The sequence below is a fragment of the Callorhinus ursinus genome, unplaced genomic scaffold (assembly GCF_003265705.2).
Source record: "Callorhinus ursinus isolate GAN/ISIS: 27379988/994484 unplaced genomic scaffold, GSC_fseal_2.0 scaffold34, whole genome shotgun sequence".
NCBI classification, from domain to species: Eukaryota; Metazoa; Chordata; class Mammalia; order Carnivora; family Otariidae; genus Callorhinus; species Callorhinus ursinus.
In genome coordinates, this window is record NW_027397096.1 from 6752487 (window position 1) to 6765703 (window position 13217).

At 45.9% G+C, this 13217-nt stretch overlaps 2 protein-coding genes across 3 annotated transcripts in view; one reads left to right on the forward strand and one right to left on the reverse strand.

Moving 5' to 3' along the window:
- Positions 1-439, reverse strand: part of MYO1D (myosin ID) — a 349377-nt gene extending 348938 nt beyond the window's left edge. Inside the window, exon 1 of the mRNA XM_025851229.2 lies at positions 33-439. Within this exon, the coding sequence (XP_025707014.1) occupies positions 33-127 (95 nt within the window). The 5' untranslated portion in view covers positions 128-439. The remainder of the gene's footprint in view (positions 1-32) is intronic.
- Positions 9-13217, forward strand: part of H2BN1 (H2B.N variant histone 1) — a 21867-nt gene continuing 8658 nt past the window's right edge. The window contains exon 1 of one of the 2 annotated variants that reach the window (XR_012374427.1): positions 9-148. The gene's annotated coding sequence lies outside the window, so the exon portion shown is untranslated. Of the gene's footprint in view, positions 169-13217 lie in introns of both variants that reach the window. The other variant, XR_012374428.1, reaches the window with a different exon arrangement.

The window sequence follows — 13217 nt, forward strand, 5'->3', positions numbered from 1 at the left end:
CCCGCCCGGGTGCACCTCCACTCCGCCCTCACCTGAGCCGGAGGTTGGTCATGAACTCGGGCATGGAGACGGTGTCCATCAGTACGAAGTCCGCCTTGCCGAACTCCAAGCTCTCCTGCTCCGCCATGGCGCCGGCGTACGGGCTCAGGTGGGCGCAGACGAACTCAGGTGGGCGCGCTCGGGCCGCGGGGGCCGGCGGGGGGGGGGCGCGCGGCGAGCTCGGGCGGGGCCGGGGCGGGGCCGCGGTGCGGAGCTGCGGAGCTGCGGGGGAGGGGGCGCCGGGCGCCGCTCGGCGGGTCTGGGCCGGACGGAGGCCGCCTCGCTGTTCCTCGGCGCGCTGTCGGCCGGCGCGGCGCACCCGGCAGTTTCCGCTTTCCCGCGGCTGCTGCCCGGAGCTGTGGGGGACGGGACACCGAGACGGAGACGGCGGCGGCTGGTCCCGCCTCTGGCCTTGGTCTGGCCCCGACCCCGCCCCGTCCCGGCCGGGCCTCTCCAGCTCCGCCCCGCCCCGCCCCGCCGACTGAGCAGCCCGCCCCCGTCGCGAAGCAGGCAGCCGCCTCCTCACCTGGGCGGCGCGCACGCGCGGGGCGGGCGGCGGGGGCGCGCGCCGGCCCGGGCCAGGTCGGCGGGGCGGCAGCGCCCCCTGGGGACGGCGCTGGGATCTCAGGGAGGCGGTACCGAGGAGCGCGGACATAAGAGGGTGGGTGGAATCAGGTTTCCATAATTGCCTGCTCCGCGGTGCTTGATGGCTGCAAGCTGAGTTACAGAAGTAGCTCGCAGAGCTTTTTGCGAGGATAATTCCATATGATTCTATCACCTTGCCGCGAAGCCCACTCCTGCTCCTCTGCTCACGTCTTCTCCATACTTGAAATGATGGCTCGCTCACAGACAGAGAGAGTAATAATAGCTACACTTGGGGGACACTTAAAATGCCCAGAGTGTTTCTAAGCGGCTTAGGAAATTCCACTTAACTTGCCGCACAGCTAGCAAGTGGGGAAGCTGCAGTTTCATCTACGTCACTTGACTTAGAAGCTTCATGGCGGAATGCTTTCCTTCTTCAATGGTCCGTCTTTCTGTTGCACTCATCTGAGCATGCCATCAAACATTACCTTATATTATTAATAAATTTTTAATATATGTATGTGTCACCTCCCTAGGATTATTGTAGGCATCTTGAGCATGGGGCCATGTCCTAAATTTCTTCATATCCCAGTTGGCACCCGCCAAGTAACTATCGTACTGCCTTGCACATGTAGACATGAAATCTGCGCTGGTTCAATGGGGCAGGATGAGTTCTAAGTGGTCTCCAATTTATGGATACATTGGTTGAGCTTGGAAAATTCTTTTGGAACTTACTACATTTTCTCGATGAAAATATATTATAAATGACTTTCTAAGGCAGCTGCCCCTCTTCAGCCTTGTGTTTCGGTTAAGACCATCTTCTAGGAAATCTAGAGGCTCCCAAGGACCTGGCTGGGCTCCAGCTCTATGGCTGAATTTGAGATGAGTAAACCAGACGGAAGGACCCTGCTCAAGGCTTGCTTGGGCTGCCAACAACCCACACTAGCCAGGAGAGGGGGAGGGCAGCTTGATCACCTCCCCAGGGAGCACCTCCGCCATAAGAAAGCCATCCCAATCCCTGGCACAGGCTCTGGGTTGCGGTCTACCATTAGCAGCTCTCCTTCTTCAGAAGACACCTCTCTGGATCTCAGCGTCCTCATTGTGGAATAAGACGTCTAGGCTAGACGCTTTCCAAGGTAGGACTGTCTTTTGCTTGGGTCGGTCAGTAATTGCATAATATGGTACGTTCCTAAAATGTTTGTATTGGTATGTTTTAAAGTAAGTAGAACTGAATTTCAGAACTAAAAGAAAGAATTGGAAATTTTGTGCAATTTGGAACAACCAGGGACTCCTTGGAAATGGATGCATGTGTATTCTCTGAGCCCTGGGGTTGGTAGAGCAAAATTCATTCTACAGTGGGTAGGATCTACAATGGGATATAGCTGGGGTTTTCATATGGCCAAAGCAAAGAAATTCTTGTTTTGTTTTGTTTTTTATCAATGTCTTGTATAGGAGCCCACCGTATAGCACATATACACAATATATGCAAAGGGCATTTTATGAATTTATAAGCCCAAATTAATATAAAATCAGGCATGAGACCAGTGAAGCTCTTTTGAAGAATCCATATCTGTCTGTTGGGGTTCACCATCACCTTAAATCAGCTTCGGGATTCCAATTTACTTTTGAACATTGTTTCGGTTGTACAGCATCAGGAAAATTCTGATGTACATGGCTAAGTAGTAATTTGTTACTTGTAGAGTTTTATACCCAGCTTTTTTAAAGGCAGAGTACAACTACAATCTTACTAATCAATGACACATTTACGAGAAGTTCCGATATATGCAGAGATGACAGGAGAAACAAAACACTACAATCTGCATTCAAACAAGGTAATATAGAGCAGGTCAGCTCACTATTAATCTCCTTTGTGATAACATTTACATATAAACACATTTGGATGTGTATGTTTGTGTTACAGTTTAAAATATAATATAAACCAAAATAAAAGTTAAAATCACCAATAATGAGACGCACTGACATCATGAGTGATGTGATGAGTGATATAATATCCTTAGAAAGATAGAACATCCCTTACCTGCTAAAAATGCATCCATTGTATCTGATCATGAAGAAACATCCCATAAACTCACATTAAGGGACATCCTACAAAAAAATGATCTTTTCTCCTGAAAAATATCGATGGCTTGAAAGACAAAGGAAGGCTGAGGGGCTGGTTCAGGTTAAAAGGCCCTAAAGAGACGCCACAACTAAAGGCAGTATGGGTCTTTAACCAGAAAAATGTAAAGGATTCTTAACTCTAGGAAACAACCGGATGGTTGCTGGAGGGGAGGGGGGGGGGGAGGGATGGGGTAACTGGTGATGGGCATTAAGGAGGGCATGTGACGTAATGAGCACTGGGTGTTCTATACAACTGATGAATCACTGAACTCTACCTCCAAACTGATAATACAATATATGTTAATTGAATTTAAATAAAATAAAATTTTTAAAAAAGGAAAAATGTAAAGGACATTGTTGGGACGATCAGTGAACCTTGAATACAGACTATAAATTAAATAGTAGCATAGCATCGCTCTTAGTTTTCCTGAATTCAGTCATTGTACTGGGGTTCTGTAAGAGAATGTCATTATTCTCAGGAGATAGAGTCTAAAGTATTTAGGGGTAAAGAGTATAATGTCTCAAACTGGCAAAGAATAAGAATAATAATACATGTGGCTCTGTATATATATGCATATATATATGTAGAGAGATATAAGTGACTAAAGCAAATGTAGGAAGGTATCAGTGACTGGTGAATGTAGAGAATATATGGGAGCTTTTATAGAAAAGTTCTTGCAACTCTTCTATAAGTTTGAAGTGATTTCAAAACATAAAGTTAAAAATCAAATAATAGTCTAAAACTGTCCTAACATAAAAATGTTTATTTTCAAGGAAGCAAATAACACTTAGAAATGGAAGTCACATCAGACGTTTGCAGATACTCCACAACTGAAAAATCAGCATACACTTTGAAACTCTGGTATGGACTATCTGTAAACTCTGCTTGCCATAGATATGTTAGGAGGTTATAAACACTGAACAGACAATTCTAAACACAAAAAATAATTTTTAATTAACATATAGTGTATTATTTGTTTCAGGGGTACAGGTCTGTGACTCATCAGTCTTACACAGTTCACAGCGCTCACCATAGCACGTGCCCTCCCCAGTGTCCATCACCCAGCCACCCCATCCCTCCCACCCCCACCACTCCAGCAACCCTCAGTTTGTTTCCTGAGATTAAGAGTCTCTTATGGTTTGTATCCCTCTCTGGTTTCGTCTTGTTTCATTTTTTCCTCCCTTCCCCAATGATCCTCTGTCTTGTTTCTCAAATTCCACATATCAGTGAGATCTTATGATAATTGTCTTTCTCTGATTGACTTATTTCACTTAGCATTATACCCTCTAGTTCCATCCACATCATTACAAATGGCAAGATTTCATTTTTTTTTGATGGCTGCATAATATTCCGTTGTATGTATACACACCACATCTTCTTTATCCATTCATCTATTGATGGACATCTAGGCTCTTTCTATAGTTTGGCTATTGTGGACATTACTGCTGTAAACACTGGGGTGCACGTGCCCCTTTGGATCACTACATTTGTATCTTTGGGGTAAATACCCAGTAGTGCAATTGCTGGGTCATAGGGTAGCTCTGTTTTCAACTATTTGAGGAACCTCCAAACTGTTTTCCAGAGTGGCTACACCAGCTTGCATTCTCACCAACAGCGTAGGAGGGTTCCCCTTTCTCTGCATCCCCGCCAACATCTGTCATTTCCTGACTTGTTAATTTTAGCCATTCTGACGGGTGTGAGGTGGTATCTCATGGAGGTTTTGATTTGGATTTCCCTGATGCCGAGCGATGTTGAGCACTTTTTCATGTGTCTGTTGGCCATTTGGATGTCTTCTTTGGAGAAATGTCTGTTCATGTCTTCTGCCCATTTCTTGATTGGATTATTTGTTCTTTGGGTGTTGAGTTGTATAAGTTCTTTGTAGATTTTGGATACTAGCCCTTTATCGGATATGTCATTTGCAAATATCTTCTCCCATTCTGTCGGCTGTCTTTTGGTTTTGTGGACTGTTTCCTTTGCTGTGCAAAAGCTTTTTATCTTGATGAAATCCCAAGAGTTCATTCTTGCCCTGGCTTCCCTTGCCTTTGGTGATGTTTCCACAAAAAAGTAATTTAAATAATTGATCCTTTAAATATATTTTGATAATTTAAATAATTTATTGCTTACTTTAGTTGTCAAATATGCCCCAGGGAGGGTACAGTCTGTTCTCTGCCTGAAATTCCCTCCCCTCTTGTCCCACTCCTCACCCCTGTGGCCTAGCTAACTCCCGGTAGCTCTGCCTCAACATCACTTGCTCCAAGAAGGCTTCCATGACTTCCTAAGTCAGGGTTGGCTGTCCCTCCTCTGTGCCCCCAACAGCACCCTGAAAGTGTCATTCCCGTTGCAGCATTGAACGCACTTGAGCCTGCTGTCCAGCTCTCACGAGAGAGAGGGCATGAGGGCGGGAGACTGTGTCTGTTCTGTTCTTGGGTGTAACTCTGGCATCCAGTAGCACTAGCTCAGTGCTTCGAGTGTGAAGCTCTTAATAAACACTTGCTTGATAGATGAATAACTAATGGTCTGTGAATCTGAGTTGTGCAATGTGAGGTTGTAAATCTACCCCCTCCCTTGATAGACTTTCTGCATTAAAAATCAGTCTTTGTGCAGTGTTTATCTCATTCCCATCTCCTGCCCCTGGAAGCAGGTCTTGGGGCTGTTTTCACTTCTTTCCTGGGGCCAAGCTGGAGCACTGTATGTTCACGTAAGCTAAAGCTGTTGTTCCAAAAACCTCTCTGCAGTTGACAGCTGCTAAAGAAAGTCTGCTCTGGGTTATCTGTGAAAATCAGCTCTGAATTTTCCAAGGCAAATATTTGCTCCCATTCTCCTCTCCCAGAATGTTTCTGGGCTGCCCTACCCTCCCTATCTTTACCAGGTGCCCAGCAACCAGGAAGACAGCTCACTTCAGCATGAGTCCTGCAAAACAGAAGCAAGGAGGCCAGGAAAAACATAGTCTATTCAAAGGGTATTTTATACATTTACTTTATAAGCCCAAATTATTCTGGAGCAGAAGTAGAAAAAGGCAAATTTACGTTGCAGAATAACTTCATAATGCACTCCATGTATAAATGACGTAGAACTCTCTGCCTTAGGTGTGATCCAAAACACGCTTCCTCCCCTTTCATGCCAAAGACTGGATTTGAACTATATATAGTACACCAAAGGCAATATATATGCTCTCAGTGATTTCTGAAGCCTAAGTGCTTTAAAATGAAAGCAGACCCAACAATTGCCTTCCTGGTGTCACTGATGACTTGCCCATCTGTGGCCCTCCCTTCCTCATTCCCCCACCCCCACCTTTCACTCTGTAGACATCTCACACGACAAAGGAAAGAGAAACTTCATAGCCTAGTTCACTGACATACACCACCCTGAAAGCCCAGAAAATGACTTAAAAAGTTCATCTTCTCACCTATAGTTAGCTATTAAAGACAAAGGATCAGCAGGCCAATTGCTGAAAACCTGGTTCTAGGTTCTAGGGGTTTCCTCCCCTGCTGTCCCCGTGGCCCAGCTGTGCTTGCCTGTGACAGTGCCGAGTTGGGCACAAGGATCTTAGCTCTTTGGCATGGCTGATACTGCAGACAGAGCTCCTTTTAACATAATCAACCTAAGCACAGAGGACATTGGGGTCTATCAGCTGAAGAGAGGGAGGAGGTGGGGGAGAGGCGAAGGAAAGGGGGCTGCCACTGCCTGAGTCTTAGGGTAGCAGGTGGACAGTAACAAGACACTGGCTCCCAGTGCTTAGGTCTCATTGTCCTTTGATGAAAACACATGGACTTCCTCTCCCAAGACAAATGTGTTAAGCACACACACAAAACAGTTTACACATGGACCCCTCTGCCCCTGTCTATGGATCCTAAGTTAAGAAGCCCTCAGCTAAGGGAGGGGTCACACCACTGGTTCAAATCATTGGGGAATGGGGAAGAATTTAAGAAAACCATCGTTGTGGGTCTCCTGTGAATCATCAGACAGGGACTGTCCCAACAGCACACTCCCCAATGTGGGCAGAGGAACCGCATATTTATGGCCACAGGAAAGATAGCGTCAATGGTAAGAGAGGACGTAGCCTGGGACAGCCTCCAGAACTTTTCCTGCCTGTGACAACACAGCTTCTGACTCTAAACATTTCACCGCAGTGTATCCTCTTGACTAATTACAGGAGTGCTTATCACACCGAGTTGGCTGTCCAGGCCTGTCCCTAACCTCTCCCAGATGGAGGCCATGCCCTCCTCATTCTTTTATCTCCAGCCCTCAAGCTGAGCCTGCTTCCCCTTAGGTATTTCCTGAATCGAGGAGGTGAATTAATTAGTGAGTTTATTTATTAGTAAATGGATGTGTGTAGGTGTAGTATTATATTTCAAGGAACATGTGGCATTTCTCTAAGCCCCAAGCCAGAAAATCACTAACTCTCAAGTTATACTGGCCATTGGAAGTGGTCCTAGAGCTAGAAAACTTGGGGGTGTGATGGAAACCCACGAGAGGGAGAACAACAAGGCACATCCACGGTGGATTCATGGATGGGTGGCGTCTTAAGGCAGGATGTATCAAAGTTTAAAGTGTATAAGAATCACGTGAGATTTTGTTAGAAATGCAGAGCCTCAGGTCCCACCTCCAACCTACTGAATCAAAAATCTGCATTTTGACAAGACCCCCAAGGGACGCTGCTGGTGGTTTGCAGACCAGACTTTTGATTATTATTACTATTATTATTATTATTATTTTAATTTAAGTAATCTCTATGCCCAACGTGGGGCTTGAACTCACAACTCGGAGATGGAGTCACATGCTCTACTGAGGGAGCCAGCCAGGTGCCCCTGCAGACCATACTTTGAATAGCGAGATTCTAAGGAGTCGTAATGGTTCTATAATCAAATGCATACCCCCTGGGGAAATTGAGAGCCAAGAAGAGCAGCTACCCTCAACTAGGTCAGAGCGAGGCGCTGGTAGAGCTAGGACCAGAACTTAAAGCTTCTGATTTGAATGGTGGGTAGTCTCCACTACCCAATGGGGACATTCATTTGTGAGACAAGATGGCGGGGGGATGATAGATAAGCGAGGGAGGGCAGCACCCTAGATCTTCTCTGGGTAACCCTAGTCTCCCAACCTGTATTTCTGAATGGAGGGGGCTGATGTCCTTCTTTCCTCTGTATTTTTTTCTCCTCCTCTAAAAGCTTGGCAGAGAGGTTAAATAAGATATTGCTGGGGCTGGGAAAAATTCGGATTCCTTTCTTCCCTCCATCTGACAAAATAGCAAGTAGTCAGTACTAATGTCATCCACCATTAATATTCGGTTAGTATCTACAGAGCTGACGCACAGGAAGAGTGTGACATTGTTCCCAAGGTGACATCTTCTAATCTGCCCCCCAGATCCGCTCTCCTCCTGCGATCCACCCAGAGTTTCTCAACAGGTGAGCTGTAGCAGTATTCATCTCCTAGAATTAAGATCACAAAATACAATGATGTTAAAATGCACCGGGTGAACCTCTGACTTTTTCCATTCAACTGGATTAATTCTTCGGACTATCCAGAGGTAGAAATAATCTGAGCAATACTTCTATTCAAATTCTGCCAACCTGACCCCTAAAAAAATGATACATGGGGAAAGTAGAATCCATAAAACCTAGGAGACCTCAGAGGCCATATAATCTAATATCCCACCCAATGTCCAAATCCCCTCTACAATGTGCTGCAATGCCTGGACCTACCTCGGCCATTTGACTCATTAGGCCTCCCCCATGCCATGTAGACATCTCTGCATAAAAGCAACTCCAACACCCTTTTTAACTCAGGCTTACTCCTCAAGTCACTGCCCAGACTCACTCCATGCCCTGAATTCTAATTGTCCTGTCTTCTGCTCTTGTTACTCATCATCCCTATTTATGAGCCTTGTTTGTCCTTTGGAGCTGATATTCCACCAAGATAGGACCAGGTTGAAGTGAATTATAATCAAGGAGGGAGGCCAAGGTCATGGCCGGTTAAGGGACAGCCTTTCTATTTTTCTGGAGTCGACTTTCCTCTTAGAGTTTCTATCCATAGATTTCCAACACTATTACTGTTAATCTCTGTAAAGTCTGCTTTCTCAATGCCTAAGGTCTGTGTCTGTGCTTAAGCCACATCACAATCACTTTCTCCTAGTGTCCTCACCCTTTCTAACTTTCCTGTAACTGAGTAGAGTTCCAATCAGAGCAGCATTTTCCCCAGACTCAGGAGGCAATGGTGTATAGTGGCACCCAAGCTTTAGATACCCATACCGAGGCATAGGACAGGGGCTGGGGGTCTTCATTTTATTTATTTATTTTTTAAGATTTTATTTATTTATTTGACAGAGAGAGATACAGCGAGAGAGGGAACACAAGCAGGGGGAGTGGGAGAGGGAGAAGCAGGCTTCCCGCGGAGCAGGGAGCCAGATGCGGGGCTCGATCCCAGGACTCTGGGATCATGACCTGAGCCGAAGGCAGATGCTCAACGACTAAGCTGCCCAGGTGCCCCGGATCTTCATTTTAATAAGCAGCTCAGGAGACTCTGCTGCAGGTGGTCAGGAGGCCTAACTTGAGAAATAATGATGGGAATTTTGGTGTCAGACACATCAGGGTTCAGTTCCTAGCTTTGCAACTTACTACCAGTGTGATCTTGAACAAATTAGTTTATCTTTATAAGCCCTGGTTTCCTCATCTCTCTCTCTTTTTCAAAAGATTTTATTTATTTATTTGAGAGAGTGTGTGCAAGCATGAGCGGGATTGGTGGGGTGGGAGGGGGCGGAGGGAGCAGAGGGAGAAGCAGGCTCTCCACTGAGCAGGGAGCCCGATTTGGGGCTGGATCCCAGGACCCTGGAATCATGACCTGAGCCAAAGGCAGCTGCTTAACTTACTGAGCCACCCAGGCACCCCTCATCTCTTTTAAAGAGATGATAACATCCATCTCTGAGTATTAAAACCATGAAATGAGATGTCTATATAGTGCTTTGTATAATTCAAGGCAAGTACCGAGCCTTCGATAAATACAAATTAGCATTGCTGTTAGTGTAACTGCTTCTTTTATCTTCAGGATAGGGAACTTATTAACAGGCGATTTATTGCATGTCCTTTTTAGCTGACCCAGATTTCTAGTAGATGCTGGTGAGTCTTCTGATTACCCCATGACTTTCTCCTATGTCAGTTTCGTGATTCTTCTCAGTAATTTATTGCCATTTCCATGCATAGCCATGGGCCTTGCGCTTAGTAGGGGATCAAAATTTGCTATTTTTTTTTTTAAGATTTCATTTATTTGAGAGAGAGAGTGTGCGCAGTGCGCGTGTGCACGAGAGAGAGCATGAGTGGAGGGAGGGACAGAGGGAGAAGCAGACTCCTCACTGAGCAAGGAGCCTGAAGCAGGACTCCATCCCAGGACCCCAGGATCATGACCTGAGCCAAAGGCAGACACTCAACCAACTGAGCCACCCAGGCGCCCAAAATTTTTGCATGAGTGAGTGCCATCTGCCCAAGCCTTCTGTGCTATACTCCCACGGCAACACCACCTCTGTTCTCACCCTTCGCCTGTGCTCTCCAGCATCTTCTGGATGCTATAGTTTTGGTTTGGTTCCCCATTGGCCCGGACCAGTGAAGAGTGCCATCCCACCGAGACAAAGATTTCTGACAGTTTATATTTACTTTGTTGCATTAAAACTTCCAGTTCAGGGTCATCTGGGTGGCTCAGTCGATTAAGCATCTGCCTTCAGCATAGGTCATGATCCCAGGGTCCTGGGATCAAGTCCCACGTTGGGCTCCCTGCTCAGTGGGGAGCCTGCTTCTCCTTCTCCTGCCCCCTCCCCCGCTTGTGCACGCTCTCTCTCTCTCTCAAATAATAAATAAAATCTTTAAAAACAAAAACAAAACAAAACAAAAAAACTTCCAATTCATTTCATCATATAATATATGCTCTGTGCATGCATTGCCTTTTTAACTAGAGAGATAATGAGAGATGAAGCCAGTAAAAAGAGAGTAGGAGTTGAAGCGGTGAGTGGGGACGTGCTTTGACAGCCAGGTGGATGATAGGGAACCGCTTTCTCCTTTCACAGAAGTGTTCAGTGGAGTTCTGTTGTTGTTAGCAAAGAATTATTCAGGGGAATTGAACCTGCACTACAGACAGGCTACATCCCAAGTGCTCCATCGATGAGTAAATACATGCAGCAGCTGTGCAGAGTGCACACGTGTAACTAGAAGGATTGGGCGGCTCTGGTGTTTGGGTTTGGAAGGTGGTAGAGCAATGGGATTAGAAGCAGAGGCTCAGGGGCTGGTTCTGCCACCTGGGCAAGCCCCTCGAGCCCTCTGAGACTCAGTTTCTTCTTCTGTAAAGTGAAAGTAATACTAATATCCTACCTCCTAATGTTGCCGTGACAATTACGTGCAATAAAGTATGTCCAGTGCTTCGTGTGGGGACTGGGACATCGGGCTCAACAGCTGGGAGCTGACAGTCCTATTAGAACCCACCAGTCCCCGGCACCCAGGCTTCAGTGCGGCTCAGCACTGAGAGAGGAAGGAGTCTCTTGTCATCTGGTTCTTTTCTTCCTTTGACACCCTGGCTCTCTGGTGTTCTCTTATCTGTTGATTTGTGTCAGGCTGATCACTTCCTTGTAGCTGAGCTGATAATACTAATTGCAGGGAGTTCACGGCCTCTCTATCTACAATTTCTCAACCTTCACTCTTGAAGGTATGGTGACTTCCTGGTTCCCTATACCAGCTTTGTCACCTGAGTTCCTAATTGCTGTGGCATACACCAGGTGGTCCTCCGGGTGCAAATGCAAGTACCCAGAGCACATCCGTGCAGAGCTGCTCCTTTCTCCCCAACCACTGGCCCTGTGCAGTTGCTTCAGGAAAGTTTTTTAGACCAATGAATCCTAAATCTGACTGGTCCTTAGATTCACCAGGGCTGCTTAAGCAAAAAATTCGGCTTCCCGGATTCCACTCCCAGTCCTTTTTTTTTTTTAATTTTTTTATTGTTAGGTTAATCACCATACATTACATCATTAGTTTTTGATGTAGTGTTCCATGATTCATTGTTTGTGCATAACACCCAGTGCTCCACGCAGAACGTGCCCTCTTTAATACCCATCACCAGGCTAACCCATCCCCCCAACCTCCTCCCCTCTAGAACCCTCAGTTTGGTTTTCAGAGTCCATCGTCTCTCATGGTTTGTCTCCCACTCCGACTTACTCCTCTTCATTCTTCCCCTCCTGCTATCTTCTTCTTTCTTCTTAACATATGTTGCATTATTTGTTTCAGAAGTACAGATCTGTGATTCAACAGTCTTGCACAATTCACAGCACTCACCATAGCACATACCCTCCCCAATGTCTATCACCCAGCCACCCCATCCCTCCCACCCCCCACCACTCCAGCAACCCTCAGTTTGTTTCCTGACATTAAGAATTCCTCATATCGGTGAGGCCATATGATACATGTCTTTCTCTGATTGACTTATTTCACTCAGCATAACACCCTCCAGTTCCATCCATGTCGTTGCAACTGGCAAGATCTCATTCCTTTTGATGGCTGCATAATACTCCATTGTGTATATATACCACCTCTTCTTTATCCATTCATCTGTCGATGGACATCTTGGCTCTTTCCACAGTCTGGCTATTGTGGACATTGCTGCTATAAACATTGGGGTGCACGTAGCCCTTCGGATCCCTACATTTGTATCTTTGGGGTAAATACCCAGTAGTGTAATTGCTGGATCGTATGGTAACTCTATTTTCAACTGTTTGAGGAACCTCCATACTGTTTTCCAGAGTGGTTGCACCAGCTTGCATTCCCACCAACAGTGTAGGAGGGTTCCCCTTTCTCCGCATCCCCGCCAACATCTGTCGTTCCCTGACTTGTTAATTTTAGCCATTCTGACTGGTGTGAGGTGGTATTCTCATTGAGGTTTTCATTTGGATTTCCCTGATGATGAGCGATGTGGAGCGCTTTTTCATGTGTCTGTTGGCCATTTGGATGTCTTCTTTGGAAAAATGTCTGTTCATGTCTTCTGCCCATTTCTTGACTGGATTATTTGTTCTTTGGGTGTTGAGTTTGATAAGTTCTTTATAGATTTTGGATACTAGCCCTTTATCTGATATGTCATTTGCAAATATTTTCTCCCATTCTGTCGGTTGTCTTTTGGTTTTGTGGACTGTTTCTTTTGCTGTGCAAAAGCTTTTTATCTTGATGAAATCCCAATAGTTCATTTTTGCCCTTGCTTCCCTTGCCTTTGGCGATGTTTCTAGGAAGAAGTTGCTGCGGCTGAGGTCGAAGAGGTTGGTACCTGTGTTCTCCTTTAGGATTTTGATGGACTCCTGTCTCACGTTTAGGTCTTTCAACCATTTGGAGTCTATTTTTGTGTGTGGTGTAAGGAAATGGTCCAGTTTCATTCTTCTGCATGTGGCTGTCCAATTTTGCCAACACCATTTGTTGAAGAGACTGTCTTTTTGCCATTGGACATTCTTTCCTGCTTTGTCAAA